The sequence below is a fragment of the Schistocerca americana genome, chromosome 2 (genome assembly GCF_021461395.2).
Source record: "Schistocerca americana isolate TAMUIC-IGC-003095 chromosome 2, iqSchAmer2.1, whole genome shotgun sequence".
NCBI classification, from domain to species: Eukaryota; Metazoa; Arthropoda; class Insecta; order Orthoptera; family Acrididae; genus Schistocerca; species Schistocerca americana.
Window position 1 is genome coordinate 655100586 of NC_060120.1, and position 23836 is coordinate 655124421.

At 38.7% G+C, this 23836-nt stretch overlaps 1 protein-coding gene across 1 annotated transcript in view; it reads left to right on the forward strand.

The window, feature by feature from the left end:
• Positions 1 to 17171, forward strand: part of LOC124595064 (pH-sensitive chloride channel 2-like) — a 311686-nt gene extending 294515 nt beyond the window's left edge. The window contains exons 9-10 of the mRNA XM_047133641.1: positions 4514 to 4706; positions 15804 to 17171. Of these exons, the coding sequence (XP_046989597.1) occupies positions 4514 to 4706; positions 15804 to 16037 (427 nt within the window). The 3' untranslated portion in view covers positions 16038 to 17171. The remainder of the gene's footprint in view (positions 1 to 4513; positions 4707 to 15803) is intronic.
• Positions 17172 to 23836: the final 6665 nt, after the last annotated feature.

The window sequence follows — 23836 nt, forward strand, 5'->3', positions numbered from 1 at the left end:
ACATTGCCTTCCTTCTGGGGATTCCCATTTGAGTTCCTGGAGCATCTCTGTAATACTTGCATGTTGATTGAACCTACTGGTAAAAAATCTAGCAGCCTATCTCTGAATTGCTTTGATGACTCCCTTTAATCTGACCTAATGGGAATCCCAAACACTGAAGAAGAACTAAAGAATAGGTTGCAGTAGTGTTCTACGTACAGTCTCCTTTACAGATGAACCACATGTCCCTAAAATTCTTCCAATAAACCAAGTCAACCATTCACATTCCCTACTATAATCCTTACATGCTCATTCCATTTTATATCGCTTTGCAATGTTATACCTAGATATTTAATCAATGGAACTGTGTCGAGCAGCACACTACTAACTCTGTTTTTGAACATACAGGTTTGTTTTTCCTACTCATCTGCATTAATTTACATTTTTCTACATTCAGAGCTAGGTGCCATTTATCACACCAACTAAAAATTTTGTCTGAGTCAGCTTGTGTCATCCTACTGCCAGTCAACAATAACACCTTCCCGTACACCACAGGACATCAACAAACAGCCACAGAGTGCTGCTCACCTTCTCTGCTGATCATTTATGTATAAATAAAATAATAGCAATCCTATCACACTTCCCTGGGGCACACCTGATAATACCCTTGTCTCAGATGAACACTTGCTCTTGAGGACAACATACTGGGTTCTATTACTTAAGAAGTCTTCAAGCCCCCTATATATCTGGGAACCTATTACAAATGCTTGTACCTTCATTGAAAGTCTTCAGTGGTGGTGCTGTGTCAAATGCTTTTTGGAAATCTAAGAATATGGAATCTGCCTGTTGCCTTTCATCCACAGGTCATAGGATATTGTGTGCAAAAATGGCAAGCTGACATTGCACAAACAATGCTTTCTAAAACTGTGTTGATTCTGGACAGAAGCTTTTCCATCTCAAGGAAATTTATTATGTTTGAACCGAGAATATTGTTTAAGAATTATGCAGCAAACTAATGCAGAGGATACTGGTCTTTAATTCTGTGGGATCATTCTTTTATCCTTCTTATATACACAATCATCTGTGCTTTTTTCCAATAACTTTGGCTTTGCACTAGATGAGAGATTCTCAATAAATTTAAGCTAAGTAAGAGGACAGTGCCATAGAGTACTCTTTGTTAAACCAAATTAGGATTCCATACAGACCTGGCAACTTATTTGCTTTCACCTCTTTCAATTGTTTCTCTATGCCAAGAATGCTTTCTTCTATGTCCTTCATGCGGAAGTTTGTGTGATGATCAAACAATGGTATGTTTGTATGATTCTCGTGCACAAAAAATTTTTTAAATGTGAAATTTGAAACTTTGGCTTTCCTTTTCCTATCTTCTACTGCCACACCACACTAGTCAACAAGTGAATGGACAGCAGCCTTAGACCCAATTAGCAATTTTACTTAGAACCAGAATTTTCTTGTGTTCTCAGCAAGACCTTTTGTGAAGGTATAATGGTGGTAGATGTTGTATGCTTCACACATCAATAATTTTACAGGCACATGAATTACTACTAACTTTTGCCTGTTGTTATTTGCACATTCCCTTTTGAACTGAGAGTAGAAAAGCCTGGCTTCCTCAGCATTTTCTGAATTTCACTGGTAAACCACGGTGGGTCTTTTCCAACCTTAATCCACTTACTTGGCAATACTTCTATAGAGCACAATTTACAATCTGATCAAACATTGCCCGTAATTCTTCTATGTCTATCATGCAGGAACTAAATGATGTCAATTCATTGTCTAAGTGGGATGCTAACAACTGCTTAACTGCTCTTTCTAGTGGAAATACTCTTCTAGCCTTCTTGATTGAGTTATTAAATTGAATAACCATCATCACTATGATCTCATGGTCATTAATCCCTACCTCTATAAAGATGTCATCAATGAAGTGAAGCCCATTTGCAACTACAAGCTCTAAAATATTTCCATTGTGTGTGGGCTGTCAAACTAGCTGCTCAAGACAGTTTTCAGAAAATATATTCAAAAGTCTGACATATTCAAGACTGTCTGTCTGTACCCCATTCAATGAATCTGTAGACATCCCAGTCTATACTCCCTACGTTAAAGTCCCCTCCAATTTATGTTCCATTATCTGCGTATTTTCACACCAACAATCATAGACTCTCTATGAGTGACTCTAAAACTGTCACAGCAGAATTTGGTGGCTGGTAAAATCATCCAACAATAACTAAATTTCAATAGACCTCTTACACATGACCAGGTAACTTCACTGTCCCACTCAAATTCAACCTCAAGATAGAGAATATTTTTGTCAGTTGCAGTGAACATTCCCCCTCCTACAGCATCTAATCTGTCTTTTTAATATACATTCCATGTTTTATTAAATATCTCAGAGCTCTTTACCTTTGGTTTCAGCCAATCCTCAGTCCGAAGAATAATTTGAGAATGAGAAATTTCCTGGAGAGTAATAAATTTGGGAACTTTGTTTGACAGCTTTAGTGTCATTATTTGAATGTTCACTGATTTCATTATCTGCCCCCGTGTGCATTCAACAAGTATTCTGCTACCCAGGTAACTGCTTTCCTTGTGTACTGCACACCTGATCTATCAGTGGGAGTCCTATTATTCCCCGCCCAATAATGCAGGTCCATAAATCTGCAGCCAAGACCATAACAGAGGTGTTGAAGCCTTTTGATGAGCCCCTCAACTGGGCTTCAAACCAAAGGACACCAATCAACTCTGGGAACAATCTTGCAAACTGTGAGCTCAGCTTGCACCCCACGTGCAAGGCCAGCAGCCTTTACCATCTGTGCCTGTATGAACTGAGGATACCTCAGGACACAAGTGACAGCTGTCATTGGTGCCACAACTTGCAGACAACTGGACCCTGCATGCTCAGTAGTCACAGGCAAGGCCCCTTCCAAATCTCATATGAGGCACCTTAGCAGACATACTGAGTGCACTTTGCCTTTATTTCCTGCCCTGTATGCTATTTCCCTGAGGAGCTCCAGAAGGTGCCTAACATTCGAGCTCCTGATAACTAACCAACCCCTGCCTCTATGTGCCTGCTTGGGCCCTGCTGGAGGAACAGCCACCTGTTTGCTCACAGGGCAAACAGTCAAGGCCAGATGGCCAGCCTTCATGTTGGCCCTCCACCTCAAGTGACACAAACATGTTACCACCTGCCACTCACCCTGCTGTGAGAGTGGATCTACCATGCCGGGTACACTAGGAGGTGCATCGGTAGCAGAGCCCTTGGATGAAACAAGCAACATCTGAAGTGTCCCTTACAATGTGCTAGATTCTCTCCCACCACTTACCCTGAGGCAGCAGCCTGAAGATGAATGACTGAATCCAAAAACACACTCAGCTGTTCATGAACTATGGCCAGCTTCTTCTGCATCTGCACACAGTATGCACACATCCTACCCATCCTAGTACTACTAACTTAAGAACTGGCTACAAATGCACGGGCAGAAACCTAGATATGCAACTTGCTACCCTTCTGAGATGTCATCAATGGAGGCTGATGCCCTATGAGCTGCGTAGCTATCTGTTCAGAAGAAATGACAACTGTGCTACAGAGTGCAGACTCTACAATTTATAGTTAGAAAACACAAGATTACACCTCTTAAATAGAAATATACACATGAAATTTAAGAAATATACTACTAAGAAAACACAGAAAAAGCTAAATACTTAACTTGTTGCTCTGCAGATGTGTACTAGGCAATGGCTGGAGCTCGATTCAAGAGAAGGAGGTGCATGAACCTTGGAAAACTGTTGGCAGTTGGAACTGTTGCAGGAGATTCATATTTTGAAGAACATTTACTATGTATCATCAATAAATTCCTTTGTGTGACTTCATTTTTAATATTTACAGGGCAAAACCTATACATAACTTAGGAGTAATGGTGGAAACTTACCACATAGTAGGGGTTTTCAGTCATCAATAGGCACTTAAACAAGACTGAGAACTTTCCTAGGTTTTGGGTGAATCTTTTTCAAGCAATGCAGATGGACAATAAGAGAGAGATAAAACAGGTGTAAAATAGACTAGCTCAAAAAAGAATATGCCTGAAATCTATCAAAGTTTCAGTTTTTTTTTTATTTGTGAGTAAATGACTCAGTGTCTTTGCTTTTAGAGAGTTGTTACCTTTATTCCTAAATTATGTACACTCTACCAGTACTTTCCATTATCATTTACAAATCATGTACATTCATTTTAAGATGTTGAAACACAAATAGTATATAGTGGTTTAGTGGGAGCTACTTAATTTAGTGCACAGAATTTATATCTGACAGATGCTGTTCTACGTTAAGAAATAGCTTGACTCATTTTACATCCCTCGAGCTTTTCCTTCAGTATGTGATGTATGAAATATGATACATGTTTAAATAAATGGACATAAACACCATAACATCTGTCTGTGAAAGGCTGCCAACATCCAAAACAAAAATTCATTTCTGTCCTTAATATAAGTTACTCATTCAGTAAAACATGATTATTCTTTCTGTACAGGCATGATGTAGAGCTAAAGAAGGTAAATAGCAAATACATTCTTAAGTCAACCTTGACACCAAGGACAGCACGGCGCCAGCTGGGCCTGCAGCAGAATGACAGGAAGGATGGACAGCCTTTAGGGCGGTCATCTTCTTGCCCATCTGGCATGGACTCACAACGTTCTAGTATACCTTCTCTCAACTCTGCACAGGTGACTATGAGACTTCCACCCACAGTTGGAGTAGAGACATATGAGGTCTGTTTAAAAAATTCTGGAACTTTGTCCACAAAATTTTTGTATGTTGACCTTTTACTTATTATGCATGGTATCCTTCGAAATATGCTCCTCCACAACTGATACATTGCTCCCAATGCCATTTCCACTTCCAGAAGCAGCCACGTTACACCTCATGTTGGATCACGCAAAGTGCTGTCTGCAAATTTTCTTTTATCTCATCTATCATTGCAAATCATCATTCCTTCAATGAGATTTTCAACTTTGGAAATTTAAAAAAAAAGTTTGCAGGGGCCAGGTCTGAAGAGCACAGAAGATGAGGCAACGCAGCTATTTCATTTTTTATGCAATAGTCATGCACCAACAGGGATGAATGTGAAGGTGTGTTATCACGATGCATGAGCCATGGATTGTCTCACCACATTTTAGGCTGTTTCCCTCTCACATTTTCTCATAGGCATCGCAACACGTCCTGATAATGCCATCGATTAACAGTTTGTCCCTACAGCACAAATTCATGATACACGAATCCTCCAAAGTCAAAGAATGCAATTGGCATGGCTTTGACATTCGACCTGACCTGATGAGCTTTTTTTGGTCTTGGAGAACCTTTCCCAACCCATTCTGAAGATTGAACCTTGGTCTCAACTTCATAACTGTAGATCCATGTCTCATTACCAGTTATGATTCTCTTAAGGAAGATATTCTCATTTGCATGATCCAAAAGCTTTTCACAGATTGTGAGGCAAAGGTCTTTCTGGTCTTGACTCATAACCCATAGGACAAACTTGGTAGCAACACGATGCATTCCAAAATGCTGGGTCAGGATTTCATGACCAACTGAAATCTTACATTCTTCTGCAATCTCTCAGACAATCAGTCTTCGATTGACACACACGATTTTGTTGATGTTCCTGACAAAAGAGTCATCAGTAGATGTAGAAGGGTGTTCTGAATGACGGTCATCTTTAACCTCTGTCCAGCCAGTTTTAAACTGTGTGAACCATTTGTAACAATGAGTACAGCTTAAGCACTCATCACTGTAGGCTTCCTGCATTATTTGGTGTGCCTCTGTGAAGGTTTTCTTGAGTTTCACAGAAAATTTAATGCAAACGAATTGCTCCTCTAACTCCGCCATTTCTCACAAACTATGCAGCACAACATTCTACTCAAAACAGCACTGAACAATAGCTAACAGACATACAACACTGAAACTTCTGGTAGTTACACATTAAACAAAGGCATGTGCAGGGATGCCAATAGCATTTTGTTCCAAGACACCATTGGTGCGAAATTACAAATGTTCTGGAATTTTTTGAACAGACCTTGTAACTTGTATACAAGAAAATAAAAGGCAGTGGTTTGCTTTACCTCATGAAAAATTGTTGTAAGTTATATCCCCAGAAAAAAATACTGCAGTTCTTTTGTATATGACACAAAAGAAATGATGAAAGCAGAAATATGAGAAAATGCTTAAAAGCCAAATATAAATTTAAAGATTGGATTAATATTAATTATATGCATATAAAATTATTTTTTAATTTTATTATGTAATGAACCAACATTACACATATGTTGAAGTGAAACTTCTTGTATAATTGTGCTGCATAATTTCATGGTAACAGGATCCCTAGATCTAACATATTTAATGTCAAGTACCTTGGATTCACTCTTTAAGAGAAGGTGAAAAGAATTTTCCAGTTATGCCTTTTAGATTCCACCATCAAATAAGTCTTTTATTTGGTTTATTAACTCCTTTAGTTTGAATGGTTATAGCATGCTCAGTGTACATCACAGTATTCTTCTGTTGGATGTCTCTGCATACCCAGAAAAAGACATCTGAACTTCTGTGGTATATGCAATTTGCTAACAAACTCTAGTCTCTGTTGTCCTCTTCATGTCAGCACAAATAAATCGAAAACTTTTCAAATCAATAGGAAGTTTTTCAGGTTAGAGGAACCCCTCCAGCTGCTCAGTGATGAATTGAATACTATAATAGGAAAAAGAAGTGGATCATCCACATTAATCATGGAAGAGAGTATTAGTTATTGCAGATCAGAAAGAGGAAACTGCAAGTATGTCGCTGTTATAATGTCCCCATTCGACAGGATCACCATCAAACATATTGCATGCACTTATTTCATGACAAAAAGAGGTTTGATGAAGACTGGTGACAGGAACTTTATGCCACTACTTCTTCTCCCCTTGCCAAATTCTAGCAGTGAGAACTTGCCTGTTGCAAAAACAAAATGGCAAGGGTTCCCTCTAACATCCCCTGCTTCAGCAACACCCTCAGTGCTACCCATACATCTTTGTTGAGCACTTTACAAATGTATCTGTATAGAGATGACCCTTGACCAAATTCTAGTCACCTACAGGCAGACAATCCCTTTGATACGCTTCAACTGAATGGTACTATGCTGCTGCTATGGCACCTGTTTGCAGACATGTGCAATCTGAGGATGTTGAAGGGGTTATCTGCCTGCAGGTGCCTAGAATTACTCAAGATTTGTCTCTGTTAGGCACTGAGATTGTTGCCAAACTAGGGAGTGTTTGTGTGACCCTTTTGCCATTTTATTAATGTATGTGATGTGTGTAAATGAATGACTGAGGGGGAAGTGTGGTTTCATTGATGCCCTTTATGTCATCTAATGAGGACTTTTTGTGTTGGTTCTGAGTGATGGTGTGCCTGAAACAGTTTCTTCAGTCAGCTATCAGAAACCAGCATGATTTCAATGCAAGGCATCATTGTTTTGACCTCCATTGAACAGAAATCAAGAGAAGTGGGTGAGACATGGGCAAGGGTTGATGTGATGACCTTCCCATCATGTGACACATCCACTGTGAAGTTGGGCAGAATGGTGGTAAAATTTGGTGCCAATGTGTCATCATTAGCCTACCTTCTGCCTCACATGAACGTATGAACTCTGGCCTTTTTTCATATGTGTCGACACCTTGCTATCTGATGTGTCACCAAACCCGGGGTGACATTACAGGAATCAGAAATACCCATGACAATTCATGTAAGAAAATTGCCACAAAAGCAAAGATTCAAGAGAAGACAGACTTCTGTTGACAAACAAAGCTGAATGAAAACAAAATTAATATAAATAAATTAATGTGGAAAGCATTCAGTGAGTTTAAAAATAAAATTTTGATGACCAGTCTGGAGAAAAATCCTAAGAAGGTTTGGTTTGACACAAAGTCAGAAAATTGATCAAAATTATCTATTGTCACTCAGTGATCAAGTGGGCACTGAAACAGAAGCTGACAGAGAGAAGACTGAAGAACAGAATCTGGTCTTCTGAAATCGTTTCACTGAAGAACATTGTCATACAGTTCCATCTTTCAGCCACCACAAAATGGGTGATATTGAGATAAATTATCACAAGGCAGAAAACCACCAAAAATTTCTCAGTTAAGGAAAGTCAATAGGGAATGATAAGGTGCCTGTACAGCTCTAAATAGATTGTACAAAAAAGCTTGCTCTTCCTCTAACAAGAATTTTTATAGGTCATGGGGGAAACAAAGCATTCCAAGTGATTTTGAAAAGGTGCAGGTAATTTCCATTTTCTTAAAGACTCATCGCAGGTAACTGTAGGTATGTATAACTGACATCAGTTTGTTATAAATTATGGAACATATTTTATTCCTCTTTGTTATGACCCGCTCTTAATGGTAGTCAACCTGGAGTCTGCAAACAATGGTCTTGTGAAACCCAGCTCACTCCATCCTTGCATCAGTGTTTCAGTCACAGTGTGTAATTATATCGTCTTCTGATATAACAGGAGTATTATATATCATAATTTTCATAGGAATCACGGTGGCCATGGAACAGGTCCACATCTGCTGTTTTTAGAATGTGATGTCCAGGTGGTGCTGCACATTTACTTAAAAATAAACTGGAGTTCCATCATTTTTCACTCACATTATGCTGTGAACTGACAGTGGCACCTCATTCAATATGGCAGTAAGAAGACTGTAAGAAAATGGAATAGATAGGTTTAGACTGGTTGGCACTAGATAGGGCCCAATGATCTGATCATATTTGTTCAAACATAATCTGCATTGGTTGCTACTAACTACTTACACATGCATTTTCATGAGCACAAATATGATTGCTCTGTGCATTTATAGTGGCATCTTCACTGATTGTGTGTTCATTGGTAAATAGCACCAAAAAGGAAATTGTGACTGCACTGCAGCACTGTAGACACCATTGTATTGTGCAAACTGTTACACATTGTGGGTGGTCCTCCACAACAACTGCCTGAACTTCTTGGAGAAAGTCTCGATCTAGCTCTTGTCTATAGACAACTCTCCAAAACTAGTACGAGATTTGGCCAGCACTTGGTGAGTGCTAGTGGACAGTTGCTCACCAAAGTATTAGAAAACAACCATTCAGAGTAAGCATAGATGGTTGGCAACCACTTTTGACAACTAATACTGGACAGAAATGCAGACAAATTGATATAGTATTCAGAAACTCTACAATATGTATGGTAAGTTTCTCAGTATGATGCAGTACTTCTGTACATACCAAAAAAGTGAATAACACATTCACATTATAAATTTGGAAAAACTCCAGTTGGAAAATTTGACACCTAACTTCACTTTCCTAGTTTCTCATAGTCTTCTGTCAGTTACTGTGAATGTGAAATGATACAGAGGATTTATGTTGGGACACAGCATACAACAGTAAGCAAGTCTGTTAGTACCATCAGTTTAATTGTAGTCAAGTAGCAAATCGGTCATTTCATTACTTGTGTACAATGTTGCAATTCTGTCAACAATATTACTACACTGGTATGTGCCATAGGTGCTGAACTGTGATGAAAATGAAGGACCATAGAAGATGCAGCACATACACAGGAATGCTGTTAGGTGCAGTCCATAAATCTAGCTTACACACAAACTAGTGGCTGCATAATTACATAGGCTATCAATTTTTTCACCATTTACTGATAGGAAGATAATGTATTTTTTTCATTGGAGTTCACTTTACATAGATAAGGTCTTTGTAGTACATTAATGATTTGGCAGCCCCTGGAATGAAAGTAGCATAACTGAGAATGTGTCTGAAAACATTCATGATGATATATATGGCTATGTGCACTCATCAGAATGTTTATTACCTACAGAGGTTGAAATGGGTATACAATAAGAGTACAAACACATAGGCAAATAATGAGAGATGCTTCATGAGGCTGTCTGTAAATGATTCTGTTATATACATGAATGTTGCAATGGCATTAGGTAGGGAAACGTAGGAAAACTTGCTTTGGATTGAAGTTTAGAGGTAGTGTTGTCAGTTAACCATCAATATAAACATATGTAACAGTTTGTAAATTAATAGGTGGATAGATCCATTCTTCTTCAGTTATACTATTGGCAATAAATCACAGGAAACAGTAACATTATTAGAATAACTGAGATTACTCATTTGAAGCAACCTAAAATGGGATGACTACACAAAACTAGTAATAGGAAAAGCACTGAGACCTTTATCTAGCATGATTAATAGAGACAAATGTCCATATATAAGAAGGCTAAAAGAACAAACACTCAAAATTTCAGACCAATATGTTTAAATCAGCTTTCTGGAGAATTCTTGAACATATTGTCAGTTCGAATATAATAAATTTCCTTGAGGCAGAAAAGCTTCTGTCCACAAATCAGCATGGTTTTAGAAAGCATTGCTCACGTGAAACTCAGTTTGCCCCCTTCTCGTATGGTACCCTGTGATCCACAGTAACCAGGGTAGCATGCAGCTTCCACATTCCTAAATTTCTGAAAAGCATTTAACACGGTGCCCCACACCAATCTGTTAACAAAGGTATGAGCATATGGAATAGCTTGCCAGATGTACGAGCAGCTCAAAGACTTCATAACTGATAAAACCCAATATACTGCGATCGACAGCATGTTTTCATCAGAGACAAGAATATCATCAGGAGTGCCGAGGGAAGTGTGATAGGACTGCTGTTATTCCTTATATATATGTAAACAGTCTGATGGACAGGGTGAGCAGCAATCTGTGGCTGTTTGCTGATGATGCTGTGGTGTATGGGGAGTTGTTGTTGAGTGACTGTAGGATGATACAAGATGACTTAGACAAAAATTTTAGTTGGTGTGATGAATGACAGCTGGCTCTAAATGTAGAAAATGTAAGTTAATGCAGATGAGTAGGAAAAAGAAATCCATAATGTTTGAGTACAGCATTAGTAGTCTGCCACTTGACACAGTCATGTGAATTAAATATTTAGGCATAACACTGCAAAGTGACATGAAATGTAACGAGCATGAAGGATTACAGTAGGAAAGGTGAATGTTTGACTTTGGTTTAGTGGGAGAATTTTAGGAAAGTGTGGTTCATTTGTACAGGAGACTGTATATAGAACACTAGTGTGACCCATTCTTGAGCACTGCTTGAGTGTCTGTGATCCCACCAGGTAAGATTAAAAGGAAGTCGTCAAAGGAGTTCAGAGGTGGGCTGCTAGCAGCTGATCTGATATTCTGTACCCTCTTATTTTGGTCATTAGGTGGCAATGCAGAACTGTACTGAACATCTTTTAGAAGTGAAGCACATTGCATCAAACTGGGCACTGGTATCTACTGCTTTCTGGGTCTAGAGGATGAAGATAAAGAGCTGGGTTTCACATAATCACTGTTTTGAGAACCTATGTTGATTCCTATAGAGGTGATTTTTGGTCTACAAAAAATGTCACAATAACTTGCATGCTCAAACACTGGAATGACCTGAATTGTTTTCCAGTGCTACACTCCCTCAGCAACCTACAGAACACTGCTGCTAAAAGAGCAGCCCATTCTTTCATACATTGATAACTCATCAGGTCCGGTGGTCTGACCTTTGTTGACTTATTTCAGTTGATTTTCTATCCCATGGTCACTTATACTGATATCAATCACTTTGGCATTTGTGTGATGGTTTAATGTAGGGTAACCATAGAGCCAAACCAGAAGCAAAAGCATTAGGAGTTCTTCCACTGATGCAACGATGGAACATAAATAACAACAAAGGCCACTTACATTCTGCTTTAGGATAGACTGTTTCTAGGAATGGTACTGTCATTTTCAGGAGTCCTTTGTGTAAATATTTAGATTTGTGATCAAATTAAAAAAATAAAGTTTTCTGTTATGTTCATAGGTTACTCTAAAGAACTTCTAAATTATATGAAACTGTATTGCATCTAAAGTATTTTATAGTGGTTAAAAGTGACAGCAGCATTGTTACTGCTCTCTTCACTGCTGTTAGACTTGCAACAAGCATGTGGAAGCAACAGACATGCTACAAATATCAGGAAGCACACTTCAAGTGCATGCAGTGAAGAGCATTCCTAAGGGTTACTGGAGTATATGGAACATTGATAAATGTATGTTGATAATTCTGGGATTTTAATGTGAAATATGTTTTGTTCATTTCATTTTCTAAAATTTTAGAAGGCCTGTCCAGATCTACAATGAAATCATTTTTAAGATGAATGCAAATCTTTTACATACTTCCCTCAGATACAAACAATGGAAAATCCAGTATGGAACATAACACACATACACACAAATGACCATAGTCTCTGGCAGCTGAAGTCAGATATTTTCCTCAGATACAGCTATAAAGTAGTCACAATAATTTTAATTATAACAAAAAACTTAAAAATATATATAACTCCCCTGTTCAAACTGTGAAATTGTACTCTGTGAATTCTTCAACGTGTTATGGTTGGCAGAATGGAATGGGGCAGCAAATGCACCTGTTCACTGGTTCTCATTGTCTAACTCATGGATGATCTCCTATCCTTTTTACCCCCAGACACGTGCATTTAACATCTGTTAAAGTGCATGAATAAAATAGAACAGTCTAGGAGGCTGATGTCAAATGAAACATGTCCAAAAGAACAGATACCATCTTAGTAAATATATAGTTAAGGCTCACCGGCCACTTGACCATCTTCTTCTTCTGTGTGAATGCACAAACAGTGCCCGAACTCTTACGGGAATCGGCAACGCACCACATGTAATGAGTATAATGGGCGGGGGCACTATGAATGTAGTGCAGGACAATACGTTGAGAATGTGGGTTTTGTGGGAGGCATGCCAGAGATAAATCCCTGCAGTCACGCTATCCTCTGTGTCCTCGGTGGCTCAGATGGATAGAGTGTCTGCCATGTAAGCAGGAGATCCCGGGTTCGAGTCCCAGTCGGGGCACACATTTTCATCTGTCCCCGTTGACGTATGTCAACACCTGTAAGCAGCTAAGGGTGTTCATTTCATTGTAAACAAACATGGGCAGAACAATGCAAGCATTATGAATAAACACAGACAACATATAATAATTACAAATATCACAAACTGATGATGTTGAACGATACCTGCTATCATACACTGCCTTGCTGTTTGTGTGTCTATCTTGTATTATTTGTTTTAATTAATTATTATCAACAAATTAATAAAATTGGTGTTTTACCAGTGCAATATTTATGCTGCAAATTATACAAGTATGTCAGTTGTTGCATTTCAATGAGACCTTTAAAATCAGCAATTGCTCTACTTTGTACTTGAATTGGTTCAAAGGTTATAAATTATTCAGTAAATTGCACTTATTGCAGATTTATTTATTTAATATATTTTGATATAAAATTCACATAAATCGTATCAGCATCTCAGCTTCTTTCATTTGCCATACCATACTTTTAATACTAATTTGCGTTTGCATATAATCCCTGCAAACATGGATAAAGCATTGTCTTAAAGCCATGTGGTGGAATGGGTTAAACCCACATGATGTCACATAACCATCAGCTGTTTGAAACTGACAGGTTTATGTGAAACGGTCTGCCACTGACCACTTGCTCGCTGCCATTTTCCATCCTCCTCTTGCCTGCTGCCTGGCTGAGCCAACCTCACCAGTCACCGTGCATGTGCCCTTTAAGTGTGACTCATGATCAAACTTCTCTCTCCAAATGATAACAAATGAATGTCATGTCACAAATAGTATTAATAACACTTTGTCACCAGAAGAGTAAAGAGCAGTCTTTTCAACAAACCAAGCTCCAAGTACAATAAACATAATCTGTTAGTTTAATGTAAATTTTTATCCCCACATACTGTGACCTTCGATCATAGGACTTCAAACATTGTGTTAGAAATTTAAAATTCTTGCTGTGATGAGTGTTGTGGTTACGGTATGGTGAAAACAGAGAGGTACAAGTGAATGTCATTCTCTGTCTAATAAAATCCAAACCTCGTATGTGTACAGGGAATATAATTTAAAAAAAGAAAGTGGACCATCAGAAATCCTTTGCTTCTAATCATTTTCTTTTGCAATGCCATTGCACAACCGGAAATGAATTTTTCTCCTTGATGCGCCTAGTGATACTAAGCCCTGTGCCATGCCCGGCCTCACCAGAAACTAACAGCTTCTTGAAGTGGTTGTGTTACTTAAGCCAGCACGTCTTTTAACACCTGTCACAGTGACACACACATTCACAGAGACACAGGGGCGCCACAGAGAACCCAGAGAGCACCTACAACTTCACTGAAATGAAAATTGCGGTAGCAAATTACATCTCTATGAGCAAAACTCTCAAGGTTACCGTACACACTTTTGCCTCCACATTTAGCAAACACAACAGTTAACCAACCATTACAGTTGCCAGGTGGAGTAGCACCAGCCTGACTTAAAGCAAAGTCAAATCTACAGTCGAAAAACACGCACAGTCCATCAATAACAGCACAAGAAGCGATGCCTTTAACTTTAACTTTATTCTTAGCTGTGATAACAGCAGTCTTCAACTCAACATTGTCTGTAGCCTTATACACAGACACATGTGAGCAACGACGACAATGATAGCTCATAAAGATGTAATTTGTTATCTTACTTTTCATTTTAGTGAAGTTGTAGGTGATAGTAGTTCTTATTTAGTTCGTGTGTGAACTTTGTTTATAAGTACTCATGCCACAGGAAGGTAGTTTCTGGTAAGGCTGTAGCACTCAAAATGCCCCAAGAAGCTTATGCAATAACAAATAACCAGCTCAAAGTAACAGTGATAAGACTATCTCCTTGGTGTCTGTGTTTGGGACACCTGACAAAATACAAGTTACAAATGCTAAGCTACTCAGTTTATTTGCTAAGAAGTCCATGTGTACCTTCTAGTTTAAATTTTTTCCTGGGTTTAGGCCTAAGAACTTTACATGGTTTGCTTCCAGGAACTCCTGATAATTGCAAGATATTTTTATGTATCTTCATTCTAATGATTTTCTTTCAAATTGCACCATTTGGGTTTTAAATACATTTTCCATTTTGATGGAACTAGGCTCCACAGTTTTCTAAAGTAATTTTTTTTTTTTTTTTTTTTTTTTTTTTTTTTTTTTTTTTTTTTTTTTTTTTTTTTTCTTCCAAGAGTGTCTTGACACAAACTTTGGTGCCACTAATGGCCTTAACATAAGACCAGAATTTTTTTGAGGTTTCATGATATGTTTTTCAACAACAGTCTGTTGTGGTTGCCACTGAACACTTCAAGCAATATCTTTTTGACAGTCAAATGCATTTCATTTAGCATCTCTCATTCTAGAGCTCTGTGCCTTGTTTTACACATATTGTGCAGAAGTTGTTGTTTTTATAGAAGTTTCTTTACTGGGACTGTTATTCCATGGAGGGTTCCTCTCACCATGAACTGTTATACTAGGTAAATATTTACTCAATACTTGGTCAATTGTTCTCTAACTTGAGCTGCAGTTCTTCTAAACACTCCTGCCCAGAATTAAGTACTTCAAATTATCCTTGAGATATGACACTACTGTCTCTTTAGCAAAAGCAGAATAAGTATTTCTAGAGATTAAATTTCTATTAGTCTTGATTATGAAAACATTTTCTTAGGCAATTGAATTCAAAATATTGGTGATGTTTCTTACGGGTGCATTCGGTCTAGAATATCTCATCAGAACCACTAGAAGGGAAATATAATTTATACAGTTTTAGGTCTTAATGTTCCTTCTCTACTTCAAAAATAATGTATCTCACTATAATATTAATTTTAACTCATTGTTTCATTCCAGACTGTATCCAGCTTGCTTGATGTTCCCAATCCCACTGGAAATGGTGATGGGAACTGTGTGATCAGTCTCCCAGTGCCTTCAAGCAACCAGACATCACAATCACAACCAGCATCTTTCACAACAATGACACCTAAGGAGATATCTCAATGGATAGACAAACGAAGTCGAATCGTGTTTCCCATTGCATTTCTTATATTCAATCTATTTTATTGGTCATTTGTATGGATTTTCTGAAAATCCATCAACACAGATTTTAAGCCTTGCTGACAGTTGCCACAAAAGTGAAGACATATTGAATTTGTTCACATACAATAAAAAGATGCACAAAAACTTGCCACTGCATCTGAAAGAACTGTGGTGTGTAAACATTTTAGTGCAAGTTGTGGATTTGCTTGCAGGTATCAGTGCCTAACTGACATTAAGGTTCCAAGTGACTACAGAACCAACAAATAATAGTTGTACTTATATGTCTTAGAAAATCCAAACTATGATTGAGTATCAAGCTGGCCTGATGCAATAAAATGTGTATGCTCTTGGTTTCATTAAGAAATCATGCACAGTTAAGCAGGCCAATGAAGATTTAATATTTAATTACATCTCAGAAAGCATTATGTGAGTGTAAGTGCCAAAAAATCTCATTATAAATACTTTGTGTCAGAAGACTGGTATTATTTATGTATGCCTATATTTAAATTTTGTTGAAGAAATTAACTAATAACATTTTAGTAAGTAAGGCTGTTTTATATGTAAAATATATTTGTATATAAATCTCTCATCATGACTCATTTAAGAATAATGAAATGAATGTTTAAAGAATGTTTGTGGATATGCTGCATAGTACAAATCTTAAAGCAAAGGAACATGTCACACAAGTGCTATGTAAGTACAGTGTCTGTGACTGAATTCTGGCTAATGAGGAAGCTCAGCATGAAAGTTCTTTTTTATTTCAGTAGGACTATAATAAATTTGAAATTGTTTGGAGTGATTGGCCTGTGTGACAACAGCAAATTTTAAAAATATTTTCCTTCTGTACCTGTACGTAAGAAGACATATAGGAGAATCTGTAAAATATTAAATAAAAGTACAAATACTTTTGCCTGAATTTGGTATGGTTTGCAATTCACAGCAATTTCTTAAAGTCATGGATCGCATTGTAGTAAAATAATTATAATTACAATATGCAGAAATCTGGTTCTTCAGGTATGTAACAGCTTCTGCATCACATTCCAAATCATAATAAAATGATTTAATGCAGCTTCCTCCATTTCTGTTAACATATTTAATGTATTAAGCACTTTTATGTTGTACTTAATCTTATTTGGAATGCATGTTGGAGTGTGACTATGCAACTGATTCACTGTAGTAAGTGAAACTTTTTAAGCTATGCACACAAATAAAACTTCAGGACTAAAAGAATCATGACTAATTTTTTAAGTGATGCTTGTTGAAATTCCTTGTTTCTTACCTTTATCAACTGACTAACTTGCATCTGAATGCACCTGCTTCACATGTTTCTCACATTTCTCAGTTCTGATGCAAAACTGCACCAATTGGCCACGTATGCCATTGTTGCCAGGCAACCAGACAATTGTCACTGGGTCATTGTTTATACTCTCCTATCAAGCTACCAGGCAGGTGCAAGCAGGTGACCATAACTAGTGACCAATCACCAACTTTCTCCTCCGAATGCGAAAATATTTTGTTGACACCAACCCACATAGAGAGAAACAATCACCATGACAAAATAAGGGAAATAAGAGCTCGTATGGAAAGATATAGTTGTTCATTCTTTCCGCATGCTGTACGAGATTGGAATAATAGAGAATTGTGAAGATGGTTTGATGAACCCTCTGCCAGGCACTTAAATGTGATTTGCAGAGTACCCATGTAGATGTAGATGTAGATAGATGCTGTGCTACTGGACCTTCCAGCATCTGATGGACACCTGTCATCATCAGCCCATGACCCTTACACTGAATTCTTTTGTTTGGGCCATCATGCCATCCAGTTTTCTCATTGCAATCTTTGCCTTACCCCTGCTTTCTGTGCTAAGCAGGGTCAGCTCGACGTGCCAGAATGCTATGCCAGCTTCAGCTGGCTGCTGGCACTACATGAGCCATTGTCAGATGCTGCCTCGCAGCAGTGTGTGTGAGACCTAGGCACTTTCACTGTTGTTACACTGATATGAATACATCATGGGTCCATGCAAGGCCACACCCACAAGAGAAGGGCATGTACTTTTTTTTGTGTCTACATTAGTAAATAAGTGGTTTATCATTCACTTAGAAACTGAGATGTGTGTGTGGAGCTTTTTCTCTTCCTTTCCATTTCTGCATCATACTCCTCTACTTCTTTCTGTGAACCTTCCCTTTAGTTAGGTATCTGAAAGCCATTATATAGATAGACTAGTGTCTCAACAGGCACTGCATTCTGCAGCATTGTCTTATGGTGAGATTTTATTGGCTTTTCATCATGCAGTACCTGACTCAAAATGGTGTAGTATGCATGTCATCACTATACTGCTCCTTGTCCCTCCAAGCTCAGTCGGCATGATATTAAAGAATCTACCCAAGAAAACTGTTGAAACCAGGGTAGGGGATTATGGGCAAAAGGTAAAGTGTGTCATAATGGGAGTACGTAACAAGATCCAAGGGAAAAGTGTAATGACGAGAAGGTGCTAAGTGAAGTAAGGTAACACAGGTTGAAGCTGGCATAGCACCTGTGGCTAATAAAAAAATGTTAATGATATCACAAAACTTATGGAGCATGATACAGTGATGAAAAGTGATGTAAGCTTTGGGTGATACTTCTCCAAGCATTGTGATTGTAGTGACTATCAAAGATTCTTCTTGTAAATAGTTTATATTCAAGTCCACCTGGCTGAGTTCTTGTACTTAGACTAGTAGATTTTAAAACACAATAAGAGGTAACTGGTTAACAAGACAATGTATAACATAGGGAATATGATGAATTTATTGATAGCAAGGGATATGTTGATGAAGCTAGGTTTAGATTTAAAGAAAATATTACATAGGTATGAGCGAGAACATAATTCGGTACTTTTTTACTTCTACATCTACATCTACATCTAGTCTCCAAAAGTCACCTTGTGGTGTGTGGAGGAGCATACTTCATGTACCACTGTTGTTTCTCCCCTTTCCTGTTCCAGTCACAAATGGTTTGTGGGAAAAGTGGCTGGTGGAAAGCATCAATGAAGCTCAAATTTCTCTAATTTTATCTTCATAGTCTATTCACAAAATATAGTAGGAGGAAGCAATATATTTATTAACTCATCTAGGAATGTGTGCTCTCAGAAATTTAATTGTTAACTGCACCATGATGGAGAACACCTCTCTTGCAGCATCTCCAACTGGAGTTGGTTGATAATTTCTGTGATGCTTCTGTGCTTACTAAAGGAGCCTATAATGAAACACGCTGCTCTTATTTGGATCTTCCCTATTTCCTCTATCAATCTTATCTGGTTTGGATCCCATACCAACAAGCAGTGTCTAAGTACTGGTCAAAGGAGCATTTTTAAACTACCCCCTTTGTTGATTGAGTACATTTCTTAAGGATTCTTCCAATGAATATATCTGGCATCCGTTTTTTCCTGTGATTACTTTTGTGTCATAGTTTGACTTTAAATCACTCCATGAGCATATTTCTAGATATATTATGGAAGTATCTGATTCCAGTTATCATTTTGTAAAATACACAATAATGGATGTTTTATATATGGGCGAGGGTAAGGAGTCATTCCAATCCCGGTAGCGGAAAGACTTACCATAGGGGGAAAAAAGGACAGGTATACACTCGCGCGCACACGCGCGCGCACACACACACACACACACACACACACACACACACACACACACACACACACACACACACACACACATATCCATCCGCACATATACAGACACAAGCAGATATTTGTAAAGGCAAAGAGTTTGGGCAGAGATGTCAGTCGAGGCGGAAGTACGGAGGCAAAGATGTTGTTGAATGACAGGTGAGGTATGAGTGGCGGCACTTGAAATTAGCGGAGGTCGAGGCCTGGTGGGTAACGGGAAGATAGGATATACTGAAGGGCAAGTTCCCATCTCCGGAGTTCTGATAGGTTGGTGTTAGTGGGAAGTATCCAGATAACCCGGACGGTGTAACACTGTGCCAAGATGTGCTGGCCATGCACCAAGGCATGTTTAGCCACAGGGTGATCCTCATTACCAACAAACACTGTCTGCCTGTGTCCATTCATGCGAATGGACAGTTTATTGCTGGTCATTCCCAAATAGAAAGCTTCACAGTGTAGGCAGGTCAGCTGGTAATTCTCGTGGGTGCTTTCACACATGGCTCTGCCTTTGATCGTGTACACCTTCCGGGCTATAGGACTGGAGTAGGTGGTGGTAGGAGGGTGCATGGGACAGGTTTTACACTGGGGGCGGTTACAAGGGTAGGAGCCAGAGGGTAGGGAAGATGGTTTGGGGATTTCATAGGGATGAACCAAGAGGTTACGAAGGTTAGGTGGACAGCGGAAAGACACTCTTGGTGGAGTGGGGAGGATTTCATGAAGGATGGATCTCATTTCAGGGCAGGATTTGAGGAAGTCATATCCCTGCTGGAGAGCCACATTCAGAGTCTGATCCAGTCCGAGAAAGTATCCTGTCACAAGTGGGGCACTTTTGGGGTTCTTCTGTGGGAGGTTCTGGGTTTGAGGGGATGAGGAAGTGGCTCTGGTTATTTGCTTCTGTACCAGATCGGGAGGGTAGTTGCGGGATGCGAAAGCTGTTTTCAGGTTGTTGGTGTAATGGTTCAGGGATTCCGGACTGGAGCAGATTCGTTTGCCACGAAGACCTAGGCTGTAGGGAAGGGACCATTTGATATGGAATGGGTGGCAGCTGTCATAATGGAGGTACTGTTGCTTGTTGGTGGGTTTGGACATCCGTCCACATCAAACCCACCAACAAGTCATCAAAAACACTGCTCTATTTGAGACATATGGCAAGTTCGTTCAAATACTGGAATCCCATCAGGTGCAGTAATGGCCTCTCTTCTGTTGAGCAATTTCAGTTGCTTTTCTATACTACAGTCATTTATTTCGATATCAGCCATTTTGTCATTCATGCAAGATTTAAAGGAACTTCTACAGTGCAATCTTCCTCTGTGAAACAGTTCTGGAAAAAGATGTTGAATATATTGCACTTTTCTGTATTATCCTCCACTTAAATGCCGTTATGAGCAGAGAGTGTGTGGACAAATGGCTTCAATCCATTTAATGATTTAATATAAGACTGAAACTTCTTAGGATTTTCTGTGAAGAAAGCTGGTTGTCTGATTAATTTCTCAAGTTAACTTTTGTATAAGGTATTTAGAACTACTTCCGCTCAAATGTTCCACCACTACCGTTCCAAGGCCAGGGGATTTATAAAACCATATTATGACTATGTTTGGTCCACATTTAAGACTTACCTTAACCCACATTATTTTCAGTTTAGTAGCTGCACTTACCTCACAATATATCTTATTTTTTAGCTAGATGATATCATTTTTTATGGCTATAAACACACATCCACCAACATTGTTCATCACATCTTTACGATACACATTCCAATCAAAGTTTAGAATTTCATTGCTGTTAACATCTGGTTTCAAGCAGCTTTCTACTGCTAGTGCTGTGTGGGCATTGTTATCATTTATCAGCAAGATTAGTTCTGGGAGCTTTCCATAGACACTCCTGCAGTTAACTAATATTACATTAATAGTTTCTTCCCCTGAACCTCTGTGACAAATGGCACCCTATCTGGAATCAGAACACAGCTTATCAGGCCTGTGGTGGAATTTCTCTATCCTAAGAAACCCACATGTGAACACCACACATTCTCCACTCCATTACCCTAATGGCCACTTAGTGTGTGTAGTGCTTGCCCGAGTAAGGAGTTCCAAAAATTCCCCACCCATTAGCGGAGGTAAAGAAATTCACATCCAGGATCATCACCCCAAAATGTCAGGACCATGATCAGTTTTGGGAACAATGCTGCAAAGAAATATCTCTGCTTCCACCGTGCGGGTGAGGCTAGCTGTCTTCACTAAAGCAGTCAGTCCCAGGTGAGAGGCACCCCACGTGCCTACAAGAGCCATGTCACCCAGTGCACTCAATTACTACCAGCAGAGCCCCTTCCACAACTTGGAACCCCCCCCCCCCCCCCTCCAGCAAGCTAAGAGTGGACTCTGGCCTTCTTTCCCAACCTGCTTGCTATTTCCCTGAGGGACTTCATCTCACACCTAACACTGGAACTTCCAGTGACACAATAAGCCCCACCCACTGCATTTGTTCAAACCTCTCAGGAATATTGGCTACAGTCGCAACAGACAAGGTATCTCAGACGGGGTCCGATGTACTTTCAGCAGTAGGCAATTCCTCAAATTTGTTTTGAGACATAATGGGATAGCAGTGCAGATGATGCTCACTTTCGCCTTTTGCTCAGAGATACGCAACTCTGCCACCATTCACCAATCACCGTCAAATAAGAGTCAACAGCCTGGGTCATGTGAATCAGAAGGTGCTGCAGTGCAAGGACTTTTAGATAGTTGAAAGAGGTATGGTGTAGAGATCACATAATTGTACAAAACCTTGAGGAATTGCAAATCCCTATGAGCTAGTCAACACTGCATACTGGTCAAGTGAATTGCATGGCCAGTCAGGGTTTTATGGATTACCTTTCCTAGAGAATCCACAGGTCAGCATAGAAGTGAGTGGATTATGAAAGAAGTCAACACAAGTTTGAATAGTGTGCGCAAAAGTAGCATATATCAGCTATCCTAACGTCTTCAACAGACCATGTATATGCTTTCCAGAACCAGATACCAATTACAATAGTACAAACTATAGAGAGATATATTGTTTCTAATTGTATGTTCTACTTAGGCCTCATCAGAGAAGTACCATGCTGAATTGAGATATGGGAGAGCAGAATGCCATCCTAACAGTCAGAAAAATGGCTCCTACCTCTCCATAATGGCTGTAACTCAATGTGACTACTGCACAAGGAAATACAAAGGAAAATTGTGATAAAAACACTGTTCGTGGAAAGAGATGTTTTCTTAACTATAGATTATAGTCTCACTTCTTTTATCCCTAATTAATAATGCATAAAGTGCACTGTTAATAATTATTAGCATCAAATAAAATCATACATCATACTAAAACAATGTACAGTAGCTGCTAAACAATAAGGTATAGATCTTATTTTACTCATTATTTATTTGGAAAGTTGCATATACAGGAACAACTAGAGCTACAATTTTTGTAACCCAACTGAGATCAAATTACTCCTCTTTTAGCAGTGTCTACGGAGGTGTTCATATAAAACTAAAACTACTACTACTACTACTACTACTACTACTACTGCCACCACCAGCACCACCACCACCACCACCACCACCACCACTACAAGATGTCAGCTGGTATAATGACTAGTGTTACAACAGGTACAGAAATCCCAAGAAGAGCAGACATTCTAAAGTAAGTAAACTTTGATGATGATCTGTAAGTGTGCCTATGCACCACTACACAGTCATCTACAGGTAAGTGGTTGTTTGTTTTCATTCCCCTACATTGTTATCAAGACTAATTCTTAATATCTACTGTGGCACAGTAAACCTTGTAATTGGGGCACCAAGTGGAACCAGGGAAAGATCTCATACCAAGTAATTAGGTCATAAAGTTTTTAGAGAAATAAAAAACTGAAATGTTGTAAATGTTGCACATTTATTTCACCGGGTGCACAAAATAACATCTGTTAGTGACACTTTTCTGCTTAATAACAAATACATTTTTCATCAATAAATGCAAGCAACTTACTGGGGATAACAACTCTGTTCACTTTTCTGCTTAATAACAAATACATTTTTCATCAATAAATGCAAGCAACTTACTGGGGATAACAACTCTGTTCATTTTCAACAAATAATTATGAAAAATTAATGGTGTACAGTCAAAAGAAAATATATAAAAATTTTTATGAAAAACTTTTAAA